The 18,246-nt window shown below is 37.7% G+C and overlaps 3 protein-coding genes across 3 annotated transcripts; 1 reads left to right on the forward strand and 2 right to left on the reverse strand.

Annotated features, from left to right (window-relative positions):
- Positions 1–23: 23 nt before the first annotated feature.
- On the reverse strand, positions 24–8,988 carry LOC116165725 (ceramide kinase-like). The gene is made up of 5 exons (XM_031480389.1): positions 8,445–8,988; positions 8,176–8,394; positions 7,791–8,129; positions 1,185–1,415; positions 24–1,138 (listed from the first exon to the last, which is right to left on the reverse strand). Exons 1-5 carry the CDS (start codon positions 8,575–8,577, stop codon positions 567–569), a joined length of 1,494 nt encoding a protein of 497 aa, XP_031336249.1. The 5' UTR covers positions 8,578–8,988; the 3' UTR covers positions 24–566.
- Positions 8,989–11,775: 2,787 nt separating this feature from the next.
- Positions 11,776–13,243, reverse strand: LOC116165978 (ubiquitin-like modifier-activating enzyme 5). Its single transcript, XM_031480769.1, has 4 exons — positions 13,021–13,243; positions 12,637–12,969; positions 12,404–12,590; positions 11,776–12,352 (listed from the first exon to the last, which is right to left on the reverse strand). The coding sequence occupies exons 1-4, from the start codon at positions 13,152–13,154 to the stop codon at positions 11,840–11,842; spliced, it is 1,167 nt and encodes a 388-aa protein (XP_031336629.1). The 5' UTR covers positions 13,155–13,243; the 3' UTR covers positions 11,776–11,839.
- A 2,650-nt stretch (positions 13,244–15,893) lies between these two features.
- Positions 15,894–17,806, forward strand: LOC116165922 (protein disulfide-isomerase A6 homolog). Its single transcript, XM_031480676.1, has 5 exons — positions 15,894–16,054; positions 16,104–16,531; positions 16,576–16,950; positions 17,004–17,320; positions 17,377–17,806. The coding sequence occupies exons 1-5, from the start codon at positions 16,039–16,041 to the stop codon at positions 17,534–17,536; spliced, it is 1,296 nt and encodes a 431-aa protein (XP_031336536.1). The 5' UTR covers positions 15,894–16,038; the 3' UTR covers positions 17,537–17,806.
- The last annotated feature ends 440 nt before the right edge of the window (positions 17,807–18,246 follow it).

Below are 18,246 nucleotides of genomic sequence, written 5' to 3' on the forward strand. Positions count from 1 at the left end.
GTAGTTTATACTTAATGTAATCATTACTTTATAAGAAACTTTATTGTGTACTTATTTACATTACTGTTCTAAGAAAATATTCGAAACTAAAAACATCGAGATTTTGTACAAAACAAGTCAATATTCACAAACACCTGTCTCTGACAGAAAACAGGTTTTCAATATTTTGGTGTTATTTTTTTCGTTTTCTAGTGAATACGATCTGCACTGTACTGTATGAGGAATGACAAACATTCAGTTCACTTTTAAGTAGCTATGGCCACAACTCATTTTTCTTAAAAATTTCGTGACTTCTGTATTCGCTAAGCGATGTCCGATTTGAACTGACCTAATTTGTGCACTCTACAGACGTCACGTCAACAACACAAACTATGTAATTCAACCATAATCTGACAGTCTTGTATCGTGTGTTGCCTACTTGACTTCACATAATTGTAAATTTTACATCAGACATTGCCTACCACACATATACAAAAATGGCAATATTAACAATTGAGAATAATTGAAAAGTTTGTTAAATTATCACAGAATACCTCCAAGTCCGTAAAAATATATATGCATCTATCTTATATTTTACAAAACCTACAAAAATTGCATTTATTATTGCTTTCATCATCGACAGCCATAGTGCTTCCCCTAGTAAATACATTAATGAGCTGACAGTGTACTCGAGCATGTATATCCGATTGATGTTGAACTTCACCATCACAGTTCCAATGACTTCTAACAGCGTCGTTTGCGTGAAAAGTAATTTCTTTTGCCCTATGGACCTCGATGAACGGTAAGTCATCCGTAGTATACGTACGTTTAGCATATCGAGACAGAATGCGCAAGTTATTAATTAGTGATGTGTGTCGCACTAGTACCAAATGTAAATACCCGTCACCTAAGTGGCAATACGGTGCAATACCATATGGACTACGAATACATGCGCAACTAATATTAGCCGCATTAATCATAAAGAATTTCCCTCGCACAGTTTTCCACCTGTCAACTTTTTTGCCACCACTAACTCCATTCTGTTGGGAAGTGCACTGGTCGCATCTACCGCAGCATTTGGCTTGTTCAATATTATCTTCGTCACATAAAATGGAAATTTCGCCATTGTACCCTTTGTTAGCCATAATGTTTTTAAAACCTGCGTAAATGCACTTAGGGGATTACCTGACAACTGAATAACTTACCACAATACTCGTACCTTGATGGTCCCATCCAACGAAAAGATTCACTGTTGTGCGCAATGTCACCCAGGTATCCGTAGCTTAAAATACTGGCGTATAGGCGAAGTAGGCGGGTATCGTCGTGAACCGAGACAAGATCTAATCCTAGAGAATCTCCGAGTATTATGTTCATAACTGCCGTAGTCACATCTGTTGTTCCGTGTAAACAATAAATAATTGTATCCGTACTGCCAGCTGTAACAATGATCAAATGTTTGATTAAAATTCCCACTTCTGATTTTGTCTTTATTTTCTAAGTAGACATACTGTAGAAAACAGAATCTTCATGTACATTTTGGACACAGCAAAATTTAAGAGTTACAGATGTCGCGCGCGTGTCGATTGTCGGTAAAAAATTACAGATTTCTTGTTTCGCTACTCGCCGCTAAATAAAAATTAAAATGAATCAACCAACAGGGTATTGTTCAAAGGCGCTGGAGTGCAGATGATACCATCGTGGACAAGACTTCAATTCTGTACAGTACTGATTACTCAATTATGTTTGTAACCAGTGGCGTATTAAGGGTCAACAACGTCCTAAGCCCTAACTGATTTTGCGCCCCAAGATTTTTTAGTAGTCAATAAACCAACTTTTACGAAATTATCAAGACAAAATAAAATAAATACATTGACATAGACAACAAAGCGTATTTTAAAGTACATTTAATTACGTGATTTATTTATTTACAATTAATTAACAATAAATTTATGACAGTCTTGAAATGAATTGTGTTATAACAGTTAAAATATTATTTATCAGTTAAATATACACAATTTATAACAGAGCTTACTATTTAATACTTTCGACGTTGAAATTGGAACTGACTGAAACACAATTCGATTTGCTTATGCATACGCCCCTGTTTCTCGAACGTTTTTGAACACTTCCAAACGAGTATTAATTCTAGAATGTTCTCGAACAAAACACGTCTTATTTCCCGGAGAGAATGCCTCACATTGTTACCAATACAAACGCTTACATCCACATTCCTTTCTTATCGCCGATGACTAATCTTTTATGGCGCCTCGATGTCTATCGGAATTTCTAAAATATTCGTTACTTAAACTTTTCCCCTTTTAAAACAAATGGAGAGAAATTCTTGTACTCACACTTCAGACAGTACAATATACTGTGTGTCCCAGGGTGAATGCACCATAGGGAAACAGAGTTGGTGTATTTTTTCGCGAAGGTTCCACGAAGCCTTTGATATGTATTTAAAGTTAGCGTTCAACGTACGTTATTGCGCTTGTCTGATGCTAAAAAGAGATTGGAGTAAGTACATTGAATGCTAATTTCAAAGGTCTCGTGGATCATTCGCGAAAAAATACATTGCCGTTTTCCTATGTGATGTGTTCTACCTGAGACACACTGTATAACATGTAGTTATACAGGGTTTCCGGGGCGGAGCTATATGAAAAAAGCTGAAAATTTCAGAATCAAAAAAGAGAGAGATAACGGGTCATAAAAATTGCATTTTAGATAGTTTAGAACTTTCATACACTAGGGAGTTTTGTTGGAGGGTAATAACCCCAAAATTTTTAAATTGCAGCCCTAGCCCAGTTTCACCAGAAACGGATTCCCGTTACACCACTCGATTTTTAGCGCATTTTTTAAGAATGTGCTATTGTTTGCGTTTTGTCCGTCCGTTCGTCCGTCCGGACCCACTTCTAGTGTTTTGAACTACTTCTAGGGGAATGGTCCTAGAGTCCTGGAATTTTTTGCAGTAGGTAGCCAATACCTTGAAGGTGTGTCAAACGGCCATCAAATTTCGCTGTCTAAAAGGGCCCCCCCCCCCACGAATTATTTCCTGAGATGCTGTTTTTGAAAGTAAAACGTGCATAACTTTTACACATACGACAACCGCATGCCTTTAGTGGTGCCAAGTTAAACTTTAGAAAAGGGGGGGGGGGGGGGTAATAATGACAATTATCATAAAACAATAATAATTATTATTACTTTGGTATTTATATTGTATTAATTATATAGTTTTAATTCAAAATCATTTACGTTCCTCTATGGCCGATAATTGGCTAACTGCCTTATTGGTCCTAAATAATCAGAAAAAGGTATAGTAGATAATATACATTTGGAAAAAATAGTGTCACAATGGGCAGCGTTAAAAGGCAGTTGTTTTATTTTTATACCTGTATATTATGAATTTTTATTGAAGTCTGCATTTTTATTGTATACACACCCCTCACACACAGCCTCTGACTACACCCGTGATTAAAGCCCTTATGTTGTCGCATTTGTGGGAACGTGATACCACGGTAGTACATGTGACTTAACTGGCAAAACTGACCCAGTCGTCACATCCACAGGAGATTCTGAGATGGCATGGTTGACAGAGTGCTGTGAAAGAAACCTGATTAAGTATAGGGTATTATTCAAATGCTCACCGTACTAGACGGGGGAGCACTTAAAGTTACCCCTAGAGGTAAGTCATTATCTGAAGAGTACTAACTGAATCGGGCTGGTGAACCTACGTTTGTAATTGATCTCAGGTTGTCCTCAGAGAGTACCTCAGATCAAGTGGGGAGCTGGCAAGTCTTCTTTGAAGCGACACTGTCACAGAATGATTGCTTTTGAAATAAACTGTAAAGGGCTGTACAGAAGGTTTACCGAAATCCAAAGATCATGGACAATCGACATACTGTAGTATAAATATTTCTTAGACGAAAACTTAAGAAACCCACCCCTCTAAGAGTACCGCCCAACGCCAGCCATGCTATGCAAACACCCCTGGTAAGGCGTCATAGATGCAGAAACTGGGCAAACATAACAAAACAAACTAAAAAAAAATGAATTTCTCCAAAACGTAACTTTTGCGCACGAAAGTATCTGTTGAGACCCAGTACCTTCCCTTTATTGTATTTATTTCTCTCGCATCGCTTCAGCTTTTATTGAGCGAAGTACCTAAACGATATAGCAGTATCATTTATGATATAAATATAATGTGTTCAATTTTTTTATAAGAAATGCATAGCATTAAAATTTCACAAAAATTGGTCCACAAATAAGAAATTTACTTTTGCACATGCGCAAAGGACATTTGGATGTTTTTAATATAACGGATCAATTTGCTTTTATTAAGGGGCAATTCTGTTAAAATTTCAGCACGATCCGCCCATAAATAAGAAAGTTACTTCTGCGCATGCGCGGACGCAAGTTTTCCATATGTATAATATAATCTGTCGATTTGACTTTATTAAAAAGAATATGTGCGTGCGGAGTTTTTCACACGTCTAATATAATCGATTAATTTGTCTTTAGTCAAAGGTGGTACTAATATTTCAGTAGTTTTGGATCACAAATAAGAAACTTACTTGTGCGCAACCATCTTTTTGCATGTTTAACTTAATGGATCGATTTGCATTTAATAAAGGATGCTAATGTTAAAATTTCGGGTAAGTTCGGCCCATAAATAAGAAAGTTAGTTCGTGCGCAGAACCGGTCTGAAAATTATTAGGTGTCGTCAGGCGATTAAACAACTTACCGTATTCTTTCTGAGTCGCACTGCATGAGAGACTCCATGTTGGGCGCATATTGCCAAGATTGTAGCCACTTAAGCTGCAGGCGTTTTCAAGTGTGGGGTGTCCTGAGTGACGCTGGGGGCGGACGGCTATTCATCGAGGCCGTGCAAAGGGTTCAAACGGGAACCCTATGTGCGCGTGCACGTGGACGTTAAACTTCCCCCAAATTAAACTAAAATACTGAATTTTAAAACAATTTTCCAAAAATAACTTGATATTCCAAGTAAAAATTCGCATGTATAGGGCCAAGTACAAGTAAAACATATAAGGGAACTATTAGCTTGAATAAACCGAGGGGTATCACACCAAGGAATTTTTGTACGAAAGATCACCTTTTTCGTCAAGATCGCCCGTATTTCTTCTGTATCTCCCCATACCGCCCCAAATCTCCCCATGACCGCCTCGGATCGCACCCATACCGCCTCAAATCTCCCGAGATCGCCCCAGATCGCAGATTCCAGACCTCCTCAATATCATCTGTTTTTACTATGGCTTTTTATTCAAAAATGCGTATAAATTTCACATCAACTTAGGTTTATTCAAAAACATAGGTAACAAGATATAAATACTTATGCCAAGGAATAAACATCCGAGCAAACATCAAAAGTTATTACATATTTATCATAAAAGAAGTGATGAAGAAATGTTGGATCGCTTTCAGTCTAGTTTTAAGTTGGGTTGATGTACTATTTTCGTTGGCTCTTTTTTAAGTCTTGGTATTTTTTTGTGATTCTGACTAGATCAGCCCTAGAAAGCTTCATTGCTTCTGATCCCGAGTCTGGTCCTACGATTTTAATTGGGCCATTAAAAAATGTGAATAGGATCCACATTATCCACGTCGTCAACCTTCGGCCAGGAATAGTCCCCCCCCCCTTTCCTTCAAAAATGTCATCTTGAATTTGACAGCTTGACTATTTCTGGATTTTATACGGTGGAGCACACATCCAATGTAAAAACATGTGTCGTAATACACAGCGTAATATTTATTAATTACGAATAGAAAAGTTTCTTCTACTGTATTCTAAGTATAATCACGCAAAATGAATACACACTTACGGATTTATATCCTCGTTCACATCAAACCTCGCATCAATCAGATCGATTCATACCTTGATTCACACGCACACAATTTGAGCAAAATTAAGCTCGAAATTAAGTAATCACCAGTAAGTAGGTACGTAAAACAATCGACCTCGTCAACGTTCGATGGCTGCGCAATTTTCCCGAGAATTTTCCAGAGTGGCTAAAAGTGACGAACTTACTCGAATTATCACGAACTGAACTCGGTATTTATTTAATTATTTATTTGTTTAACCAGAAACCATACAGAATAAAAATTCCAATTACATGGCACTGGAGCTCTGAACAAACATTAGGACTTAAGATCTAATTTGATTTATTATTGAATTATCCCGGATCGCCCCAGATCTCTCCGATATCGCCGCGAGATCGCCCCGGACTGCCTTGGATCACCCCAGATCACCCTGCACCTCCCTGGATTATCCCTGCACCTTCCTGTATCACCCCTGTACCTCCCTTCGTCTGTACGAAAAACCGCCCCGTGCGATACCCCTCGGAATAAACTTAAGACGTTGACGCTAAAAAGTGAGCTCAGTTCTCGCATTCAAACCTGAAAACAATGAAGGAGAAAAACCCCCCAAGCGGCAGGCGCTGGCATTCTGCCCGGCAAAATTGTATGGTGAAATTCCATCAATAGATGGAGCCATCTAGCAAATCGCTTCAAAAGTAAAGTAATAACAATTACTTGAAAAGAATAATATACTTAGTAACAAAATTCAGATGAAAATATCGAATAATACCTTGAGCCTTCCCATTTACAGTTGGTATGCTGTCAAAAACAATAGACAAAAACATTTTATGGAAAAAACTATACAGCACGAACTTTATTCAACGTGCACATTTAAAATTACTGCTCTCAAGTTTGTTACCGCTCCTTGGAAAATGAGATAGGAATTTACTTGTTGTGGTATACGTATTACCCAACCCCACTTTGTAAGAGGTAGAAAATTGAACCATTTGATGCTTTGAAGGATGGTTTAGGGGGAAATCAAGAATGTAATAATGATGAAAGTTGTAGTGATGCAACAGACCTCTGCTTCCGCTTCCGCAAATGCGGAAGTGCTGGATTTTTTCACATCCCTTTCCGATTCCGCTATTTTATAACGGAAGTATATCGGAATTTTTCAAATGTGGCAAGGTGCGCTCTGATTGGCGATTTGTTTGTCTTCTTTGACTTTCATTCATCTCATTAGTTGTTGACAATCTGTGTGTTTTATCGCATAGTTTAGTAAACCTAATTTTTATGATTACTTATTATAACGGTATTTACGCTTCCGCTTCTGATTCTGATCATATGTAATTAGTACCTTGTTAAAATTTAAATTTGAATATGGTCGGTAATACAGTGATCTGTACGTAGCCACCAAACTATTAATTTTTAATTATTGAATATAACTTGTGCATTTTTGCTTTCATTTAATTGTACTTTAATTACACGGGGATACTTACCCTACTAGATAAATGACAAGGAAAAAGAAATTCTGTTTGAATACTAACATTGAATAAGTACTTATAATTACTTATTCAATGATACTAATCTCTGATTGGCTGTCACTGCCGTTATCCAATCACATAATTAGTCCATAGGTTACTTCACAAAGTTGAAGCGTTTACCTGGTGTATCCATTATTTGATATGACAAGAAAAAAGTGGTTCTATTATTTGTTATACATTTCAAAACAGGGAAATATTTTTGTTTACAAACACCTGCAACTTGCAAAATACCTCATTTTAATATAGTTAAATATTCAATGAGCACAATTACCCAACTGAAAAACAGAATAATGTCAACTCTGTTATAATAACATTTTTTTATCCTTAATTAGTTTTATCATTTTTTGTTGTGCTTCAAAGATCAAGGTCGTGCATATAATTACTCATGATAACCCATTACTAGCGTAAAACCTTGAACCTTATCACCTTGCAATTAAGTATAACAAAAAAGCAAATTTTTACCTGGAATAATTCCTATGGGCATTGATGGTCTCGGAAGCTGTGCCACCGCCTCATCCGGATCAATGCCGTGCAACCTGCATTCGCGCATAACTAATCCATTAAATACTTCCGACACGGTACCATCACCGCCCACGCAAGCTATAGAATCGAACATGTCCAAATTGTGATGAATGAGAAAGTCGCGTATTTGATTCTGCCTTTGCGATACTATAACGCTGACGTCAATTCCGGCAATATGAAACAGAGGCTTTGCATAGCGCTCGTAGATGTGCATTGCCCGCCTTTTCCCACCAACGGGGTTCACAAAAAGAAGCAACCTCTTGGGCCTTTTGCAGAATTCTAAGAAACCGGTAATTGTATCAAACCACCAGCGTAGCATACTCACTCTGCAAATGATTTTGAAGAGTCTTCACCCAAGAGGAAACTTGTAGCGCATCGCAATGACGCAATGTGAGCGAGTTGTACCGCCACACATTGGGCTTTTTCTGCTCGGCGTAATGAATGATAAAATAGTAGGGATCATAGGCAACATCGTTGCCTGGTCCGGTGCTTACACACTTATATTGAACGGAGATAACATCCTCAATTGACACAGAATGTTGTGCTGCAATTAAACTTAATTAACAATAGATAGACCTAGACGAATTTATTTACCGTATGGGGGCTTGGCATAATCCCACACAATTTGGTTCCTATGAAAATATAATTTAAATCTTTTACGTCCACAATAAAAGGTACTGAGCAACACAGATTCTTGGGCAGCCGAATTTTGATTATCATTCGACATAATTCGAAATTAATGTGAAATTGTTTCCCATTCATAAAGCGAGATTACGGGTAAAATTTAATAATAAATAACGAAAATTAACACTAATAATACTGAAATAGCACCGAACAGCAAATGTAAATACTGCACTACATGTTGCCATTTCTGTTCTGTTCTCTGCTTCTGTTTTGTTAATGACAGTGGTTACCTTGACGTTCCGGTTATACACGCGAGTGGGACGGTAAAATAATGATTTACCACAGCCACACAACAAAATTTTAATAAAGTCGGCGCGATTCTTTACTTTGAAGGATTTCTGACTGACATTCCAAGAATTCGCGTAATTATTTAGCCTTACTATCTCTTCAGATGTAGGTAATGATTAGTGAAAGTCTGCACTTACAGAGTTCGTAAAACAATCTAAATTATATTGGAAAGTTTTTATAATTCGGAAGTACTGCTGCAGTTAAAAGGCAATCACTGAGAACATTAAGTGCATTTTACTAAACTTATCCTTTAATTTGTTTTTCGGTTCAAATGACCGAGTTAGTTAACTAGAAACTTAATTGGGAATTTAAATAGACACGTATAAGAAATTATTAAGGAATAGCTTTGTTCACTTTTAATAAACAAAGGTAATAGTACCAATCATTAACTTAGTTTTTCAGATGTGGTGAACATAATCATGTCACGTTGTATAATTAAGATTATTTCAATACGGAACTTTGAACTGAATTAAAGAATAAGTTTGTATTAACGGTTTGCGAAAGGCTACAAAAAGTTGCGAGCGAAAAAATGTTGTGGTTCTCTCCGTATTGCGAAATTCTCCCTAGCTAGAATACTACACTAAAGAAAATCATCGGTAAAACGGGACCGAAGAGATTAAGAAAACAATAAGTTGCAAAATCATTATGACACGAGAATGTATTTTCCTCCAATTAATAGGGCCAGAAAAAATACCGCGCCGGTAGGTACGAGGTGCTTGCCCCGTTCTCTTTCAAATGAATCGCCTATGGCCAAAGTTAAGTTTCAAACAAGTTGTGCTACGGCCTACCTGTCCGTTTTTCATATAGGTAAATTAAAAGTATAAGCAAATACATTGTCAATTGTAAAATATCTTAATACTACGTTTAGTATCAGGTTTTGACATACTTTATTCACACTTGGAATACTTTATTGAAAAAATGCGCGCTTTCGCAAGTTGTCATTGCGCAAGCCCAAAATCAAATTTTGAAATTGGGGTTAGATTTGCTTTTATTCCAAGTGCCTATGTATCAAATTTCATATAAATATTTTCGTAAATAAGAAAGTTTGCATTACGCATGTGCAAAACAATATTTTGAAAACGTCGTTAATTTTACTTATATTCGTAGTGTTTACATAATACAGTTTCATTTAAATATATTCATAAATAAAAAATTTAGCATTAAATATGCGTTAAACCAAATTGACACTGCGAATGCGCAAAACCAAAAATATCGGTACGCACGGATTCTTGAACCAAGCCTTTTCAAATGAGTCCCATATCGCGTAGTACGTGTGAGGGACGGACTGACGACCAATATAGCGTCTTTTCATTTTGACGAACATACGCTAACCACTAGGTACCCCGTTCTAAAATTCCCTTATACTTCTATGACACGATAAATTCGCCTGCAGATTTGTGTTGTTCGGCCCCCTTTGAAAAATTGATAGCCACTGCCATGAGCAAATTTCGAATTGCACCGTGAATGCGGTTCACGTCCACTTTTTTCCCATTTGTTCAAATGTTGAATTAAATTCACCCTGTTTTGCTAATGTATATTCCCAGTTTATGAAGCAAGATGGGCTAAAGTACGCACTTGATTTCTCTGCGTCCGTTATCACTTATACGGTATATATACCTATTATAGCACATATTACATTTAAATAATACGCTATTGCTTGGTTAGTACTAAATAGCGTATTTACTTAGTCGTGCTAAAATATAATACCTTGTACCTATCACTTTTGCCTTACTAATTGACTTGTACTCATCTCCTCGTACATAACATAATACAAGTCTAGTGAATTATGGTCCAACCTAAAACATATTGGTCCTAGTTTGGCCAACCCATTAAAATATTTGTGGTGGCGCCACTGTAAAGAAGGTTCACCCTTGTAAGTATGTGTTGAGCATCGACAATGGACAAATGAACTACGCGTGCGAATGCTAAACCCGGATACTGCAGGTGAGCGGGAGAGGAACTAAGCGGCAAGCGCTCTCTATCGCGCTTCTGTTGGTGACTATACAAACGACATTGCTATGGAAGCGCGATAGAGAGAGCGTTTGACCCTTAATTTTCCCCTCTCGCTCTCTTGCAGTATCCGCTGCGCTTAGCATTGGCATGCGCAGTCCATTTCTATATGTCGATGGTGCTGAGGATGTTTGAAAGTCTGTTATATGTACCAAGATGTAGACTCAGGCCGCGCAATATCAATTTTAGTTCTTACAAGAACTGTTTTGTTTTATTAAAATTTAGACAAATGGACTTACAACACACAAACATCGAAAAATAGGTACGGTACGACTACAGTAATTTTAGCCGAGTGTAAAACGGGCGCAGTAACGCGAGGCAATAGAAATTAGGATTTTTTGGGCGGCGTTCATACTGAGGCGATATATCGCTACGGAGGTTCATATAGCGGGTGATAAAATCGGCGCGACCTGAACGATAAAAATGTGGGTAGAATACAATATCGCATAATTACAAAGTAGAATACCGATAATACACCTTCCAATTGAATTGCCCCTAATTGACGTTTGAGTAGCATATATTTTATTGTTGTCTTTTTAATTGTTTAAAATTGTATAGTAGTATTATCTACATTAATTTTTGTAATTGTAAAATAGTCAAGTTAAACTCCAAAAAATGTTTTATTTCAAAATACTCTGGAAACACACCCACTGCGCGCGCACACGCACTCACTCTCTGCAATGAAAGCCAATATAGGCTACAGCGCATGCTCGCAGGAAATTTGGATTCGATGCTTCAACTTTGAACAATTCTGAGACTTTGATTAAAGAGTACTTTTAATCTGCTCACGAAATGCATTGCAAGAATCTAAGCAAGATAAAACGATCTCAAAAACTGCATAACTTTGCCTTGTATAATAAGTTATTGACCAATGCAATTAACGTAAACTGCTGTATATGATTTCCAAATTTGGCCCAGGGCGATTGTAGAAAAAAGACTCATCCATATTAAATAAAATTATATCAAATACAAAGTTGTACAAAAGTGAATACAGTTAAAAGCAACACCTAAATAGATTTCATTTGTGCCATCAAGTCATCCAGATTAATACCATCCGCTGCACTTGCAGAACCTGGGCTCACATCAACATCCTGACGAGGTAAAGCATAAGCTAAACTAATACCCGTAGCTATTTCCTCTTTACAGTCCCCTTCCGGAAGACTTTCATCTACTAAACTAATTCCCCAATTATTGTCCTCATGTAGAGGTTTTTCCTCTTCAACTTTTTGATCGTCCGTTATCAATTTTGGCTTACTAGAAAACTCTGTTTGTCTAATTTTACAATAGCTGTCATCGCACGACGGATTAGGCTTTAATTTCATGGTAGGAAAGAAGTCTATTAGCGCACTGTATCCTAAATAATTCGCGGTAGATCCAAATTTAAGCAAGTACTTCAAAGTATTCTGAACTAATAAACCGGCAATAATACCCATCGTAGTCGGCAGGCTAGCGGCACAAACGCCATCCTTTTTTAAGGTTTTCTCGTCAATGTGCGAGGCAACAACTAAAGGAGGTGCACACTAAAACACATCTATCAATTATACGTTCGCTTTTGTATTCAGTAATTCTACCGCAAAACACGCAGTTTCACCAGGAATGATTAATTGAATGTGACCAGAAACAGCATTTTCCGATACTCCAGACTCGATCCAAATTTGATTTAGTTCGTTACATGCAGTATTAATAGCGTATCGTGCTTCAAAGTTATCAACACAACTTAGTAATAAATCTACATTTCCACCAGTTAGACTTTGCGTGCTGAAAGTAAATTGTAATCCTGTGATATATAATTAAAGGGCTTTACGATATGGTATCCATAAAGTGTTGGAAGTTGTCTACAGTTGTTATATTATAATTGTAGGTCTGAATGTCAACATCAGGATTGATGTTTCTTAAAGTTTGAGCGGCGGCTTCAACTTTACTAATACCTGCTTGATGAGGTTGGAAGAATAAACGGTTCATATTGGCTAATTCAACTTTGTCATAATCAAATAATAATAGACGTCCTATACCGCAACGGGTTAACATTTCAGCTGTGACACTCCCAACTCCACCAACTCCAACAACAGCAACTGTGAAATTACGTATGCTCTCATAATTGTCTACGATTCCCATTCGCTTTAACGCCATTAAACGACTAAAAAATAGGAATTTTACTTATTTTCCACACACACAGTCCAATTATTACCTGTAGGGATTTGTATCCACTACTTCCGAAGACATTACATCGATTTTCTCTCGTTTAACCACAAATTGTTGGGCTGCTTTTAATTTCTCTTCCAACTCCGCTATTTTAGCTTGCAATTCGACGAGCGTACCCATTGTTACTAATTTAGTAAATGTAATTTAACAAATTTTACAACATATGTTGAAAAATGAAATTTGAAAAGGAACTCTTTGACACTTGACACTAAACGTCATATTGCAGTGCTGCCAATCAAAATTGCAAATATTCGATACTATGTACAGGATGTTCGTGTTAAACAGGACGAATCAACGTACATGGGCGACACACAAAAGCGTAAGTTTGCATTGTAAAGTCAAGAGCGAAGAGCCAAATTGAATATGTATTTCTTTCTCAAAAATTAACTAGAACAACTGCAATACATGGCACAATAACGAAATGAGTCGTTAATTATTCCGAAACCCAGAACGTACCCTATTAGCCCAATGGACTAAAAAAAAACCCTTTGATTTGCGATAGCTATACCCTTTGGACTTTCGATTTATTTGAAAAAATGTTTCTTTTGATGCCCTATATTACACAATACACAAGAGAAAAATTATTCTTTCGATCCTTCGGATTGCTCGAATACATCAGATTCTTCTGTTCTTTTGAACTGTCCAGATTCTTTATTTTCTTCGGAATGCAAAATTCGTTAGGCAACTTGGTAAGGTCTCAGATTCTTATGATCTATTCAAATTCTTTATTATTTCATCGGATTTTCCTATTCATCGGTGTCTGATTTTTCGAATTGTTTTTATCCCATTTTTGTCGATTTTATATTTTTTGGATTTTGGTTCTGAAAACTTTGGGTATTATTCCGTTTCTTTGAATTCATTAGCATTTTTAAATTTAAATTTTAGGATTTTTCGCAATTTTCTTTAGTTTCTTCAAACCCTTCACATTTTACTATTATTATTCTCCGCAACATTTTTGCGGTATTCGGTTTCTCTACATTTTTCTGTATTTTCGGACATTATAAACGCGAATTTTAATTTTGAAATTTTTCGAGTATTTCTATTCGTTCGATTGTTTTTAAACTCCTTTAGAATTTTGATTCTTCAAATCTTCGAAATTTGGCAAATTCTTCAAATGTTTCAAGTTTTCGGGTTGTTCAATATATTTTAATTATCAATTTTTTTGGATGTTTGGGATTCTTCAAATCAGATTTGAAATCTTTGCATTCTTCCTTTTTTTTTCGGTTCTTCATATTTATCCACTTTTTCATATCATTCCAACCCATCAGATACTTTAGATACTAATATCGATATAGTGGGCCGTGTCTAAACTAGTAAAACAGGTAGATATCACCTAATCAACGCTTGTTTCCCTAGTTTGGCTGGACATTAATTTCAGAAGAAAATTTCAAAAACGAGTGATTGTATATAGACATTGTTTAAATACTTTATTAAACAATGATATAGGAGTATTTTTAAAAAATGTAATGCAATCCATTTAAAAAAAATGCTCTGAAAGAAGGTTACCCTGTCCATCACTGATGTACTAGATGTCGGAGCCAAGAACCACCACACGAGCCAAAAGCTCTTCGACATCTTTCTCGAGGGCGCGGTAGTAATCCCGACGCCTCTTCGGGGTCGATAACGCGCAACGGCACTGTGTCCCGCTGCTCCGATGAAGTTCTCTTTATTACCTGGCGCAGTCGGCGCACTCGCTTTCGTGACAAAAGTGACGCACGAAACCCCGGGCGTGTGCCTGAAAGTTCTGCCGCTGGTGTGCCTCATAGGATGCCTCATCGACACCAAATGCGAGGAGGGCCCTATCAGGCTCCTACCCGCGGAAGAAGGCCCTCCATAGGCTCGTCTTGAAACCAGGATTTTGCCTCTGGAGGCGCTTCAAGATCACCTTAGCGCCATCTCAGGGCCTAATAAGAGGGAAGGTTCACTGGTCCTCGCATTAGGATACAGTGTCACCCTGCGTATTCCAGCGTAACCCTGCCAGCCGAAAAAATCCCCCCCCCTCCTCCAACCCGTCCACAACTGGATTCAATGCAGCCATAATGCACCTCGACTGAGGCTCAGTGATGTCCACCTCCGGGTGTAATACTGGAACGATGGCCACCCTGAGCCCCACCGCAGCGACATGCTCTTAGGTTCGTGGTGCACCCGTAACTTTGGGTGCTCCCAGGCTTCTTTTTAGGCTGCCCTGGCCTCGGCACCACGCAGTTCTTGGCACGGTCGCTAACACCTTGATTTGGGAGGTTGGTCCGAGGCGAGGGCGTTCGTTACTACCAGTCTGGGTTTTACCCCCGAGTAACCACTTATAATCGTCACTACCCACGCTTAAGCACGAGTTACTTTACGATCATTCCGGTGTCTGTATGGGCACTCGGGGACGCGCCCGATGGGTGCTTTCACCGCACGCGTAAATTGACCGTAACTATTTGCTATTTGATGCCAAAAAAATTACCGTGTAACTCGCCAGGTTGACCAGTATGACTTACACAACAGTACAAAACGACTCCAAAATAACTAAATTGTAATTACACTTTTTAAAATGTTTGCTTGCTGAAACTAACAAGAGACTCAAAATTTACTGGGTTCACAAAAAGTGACAAAAAAAGAACTATTGCCAATACTACTACTAAACACGGACTTACTTACTATTCAGTATACAAAGGTCTCGGGCTTTAGGTTTTCCGGCGCAGATTTTTTTTTCTATTTTTTAAATGAAAAATATGGTAGTTATTAACATTTCGTACACTTTGGTATAGCACCTTTAAATTTTCAAATATCAGTATTGTTAGTTGCATAACAGTGTTGAGGTTCAAGTCATTTGATGCCGACAGATGGCAGAAGTAGATGACATCTTCCGTAAATGGCAGATTACATGTGTACATTTTACAATCCAATGAAAATCCACCACGAATTTCATGTTGGCGGATTTTTGAGCATTACCGGCTTAATGTATTTAGAGATATCATTAGTTAATAATTCGTCGTTCGGGTCAAAATAAATATTAAAAATGTGGCAAATTTTTGGTGAGAGCGCAAATAATTTGGAAGCTTTTCATACTAATTGTTTATTTAGCTTTTGGATTATTTGTTTCTACATGTCAAGCACTGTATCCCGCCAGTTCAAATGTAGTGGAACTTACACCCTCAAATTTCGATAAATTGGTTATAAACGGCGATGAAATCTGGATAGTCGAATTCTTTGCACCGTGGTGCGGTCATTGTCAGCAGCTCGTACCCGAATATCAGAAAGCGGCGAATGCGTTGAAGGGTGTTGTAAAAGTTGGAGCGGTAAATGCGGACGAGCACAACAGCTTAGGTGGCAGGTACGGCGTGCGAGGCTTCCCAAGTATTAAAATTTTCGGCACGAATAAAAATAAACCAGAAGACTATAATGGTCAACGCACTGCACAAGGTCTCGTCGATGCCGCCTTGGCTGCAGTTCGAAGTAAGGTAAATGCGAATTTGGGTGGTAAATCTAGTGGAGGCGGATCAGGCTCAAAGGTAAACTCGTACAGTTTGTATCCCACCTATAATAATTATTTTAGTCCTCAAGCAGCGATGATGTAATCGAACTAACAGATGATAACTTTGATAAACTGGTTATTAACTCTGACGATATGTGGTTGGTTGAATTCTTTGCGCCGTGGTGCGGGCATTGTAAAAATTTGGCACCGGAGTGGGCATCGGCTGCTACCGAGCTAAAAGGAAAAGTAAAAATGGGTGCTTTGGATGCGACTGTTCACTCACAAAAGGCTGCCCAGTATGGAATTAAGGGCTACCCCACAATTAAATATTTTCCGGCTGGCAAGAAAACTAAGCAATCGGACGAGGAGTATGATGGTGGGCGTACATCGAAAGATATAATAAATTGGGCTTTGGATAAGGTTTCCGAAAATATTCCGGCACCTGAAATTAGACAGGTAGGTCATTTCTTTTATGTTTGAGCGTGAGTGTAATTGGAGAAATTTTTTAGATTTTGAACGAAGACTTGTTCAAAGAGGACTGTGATCAAAAACCGTTGTGTGTTATTTCCGTATTGCCACACATTTTGGATTGTCAAGCTGATTGCCGTAATCAGTACTTAAATGTTCTTAATGATATGGGTGAAAAATATAAGAAGAAAATGTGGGGATGGGTGTGGAGCGAAGCTGGTGCCCAGGGTGATTTAGAGAATGCTTTAGACATTGGTGGATTTGGTTACCCAGCGATGGCCGTTATTAATGTGAAAAAGATGAAGTATTCTTTATTACGAGGTGCATTCTCCAAGGAAGGAATCAATGAATTTTTAAGGTAAATCTCTCATTTCTGTTGAAAACTCATCCAGTAATCAAAATTTAACATGGCAGAGATCTGTCCTACGGACGAGGTAGTACAGCACCAGTAAGAGGAGGTGAGCTTCCTAAGATTGCCACAATTGAAGCCTGGGATGGAAAAGATGGAGAACTGCCAATGGAAGAAGACATAGATTTATCAGATGTTGACCTAGATGCAAAAGATGAACTTTAAAAGTAAAATTATATTTTACGTCGGTCCATATCAGGTGATCTAACTGCCAATTTATTCTCAGCTTGTATCAGTTCAACATTAACATCTTTCACAATTGATATGAATTGACTGTACAATTTTTGTATGCTTTAATGATAACTAGGAATTTTTTTACTTGTACCATAAATTTTGTGTAACTAGTTTTGTAAGACTTATTTAAGGTAGTAAAATAAGACTGTTTAATTAATGATGTTTTGTATAATTCAAGAATAAGCAGTAGAAGTAGATCACTAAAAACAGTTCCACTCTCTTTTTTTAAAACCTCCCATCACAATTTTACGGAAATAAGGTTTTATGGTATGGTAATTGCACAAATTAATCGTTTCTGTTTTCAAGTTATAGGTTATGAAATTTGAAATTAGCGCTAATTAAAAGTAGGCGGTGAAATGTATCTATTTATGGAGTTGGCGCATAAATACAATTTTCACAACTAAGGAATAGGGTATCTCTCTTTCATGGTAACTACTGCTTTCCATTTGAGTGAAAGAGGAGCTCTAAGCTGTACCGTGCACGATGCCCTGTGTTCCTTTTAAGAAAGCTTCGAGCTCTGACGCGCCCGAAATTGGATTTCCCTTGTCCCCTCATGCACCACCTATTTTCTTGGGGCTTGTAACACTTTTGTGGTTATTTACGTACTGTGAATGTCAATTCAAATGTGTTAAAAATGAACA

Source organism: Photinus pyralis, unplaced genomic scaffold (genome assembly GCF_008802855.1).
Source record: "Photinus pyralis isolate 1611_PpyrPB1 unplaced genomic scaffold, Ppyr1.3 Ppyr1.4_LG3a, whole genome shotgun sequence".
Taxonomy (NCBI): Eukaryota; Metazoa; Arthropoda; class Insecta; order Coleoptera; family Lampyridae; genus Photinus; species Photinus pyralis.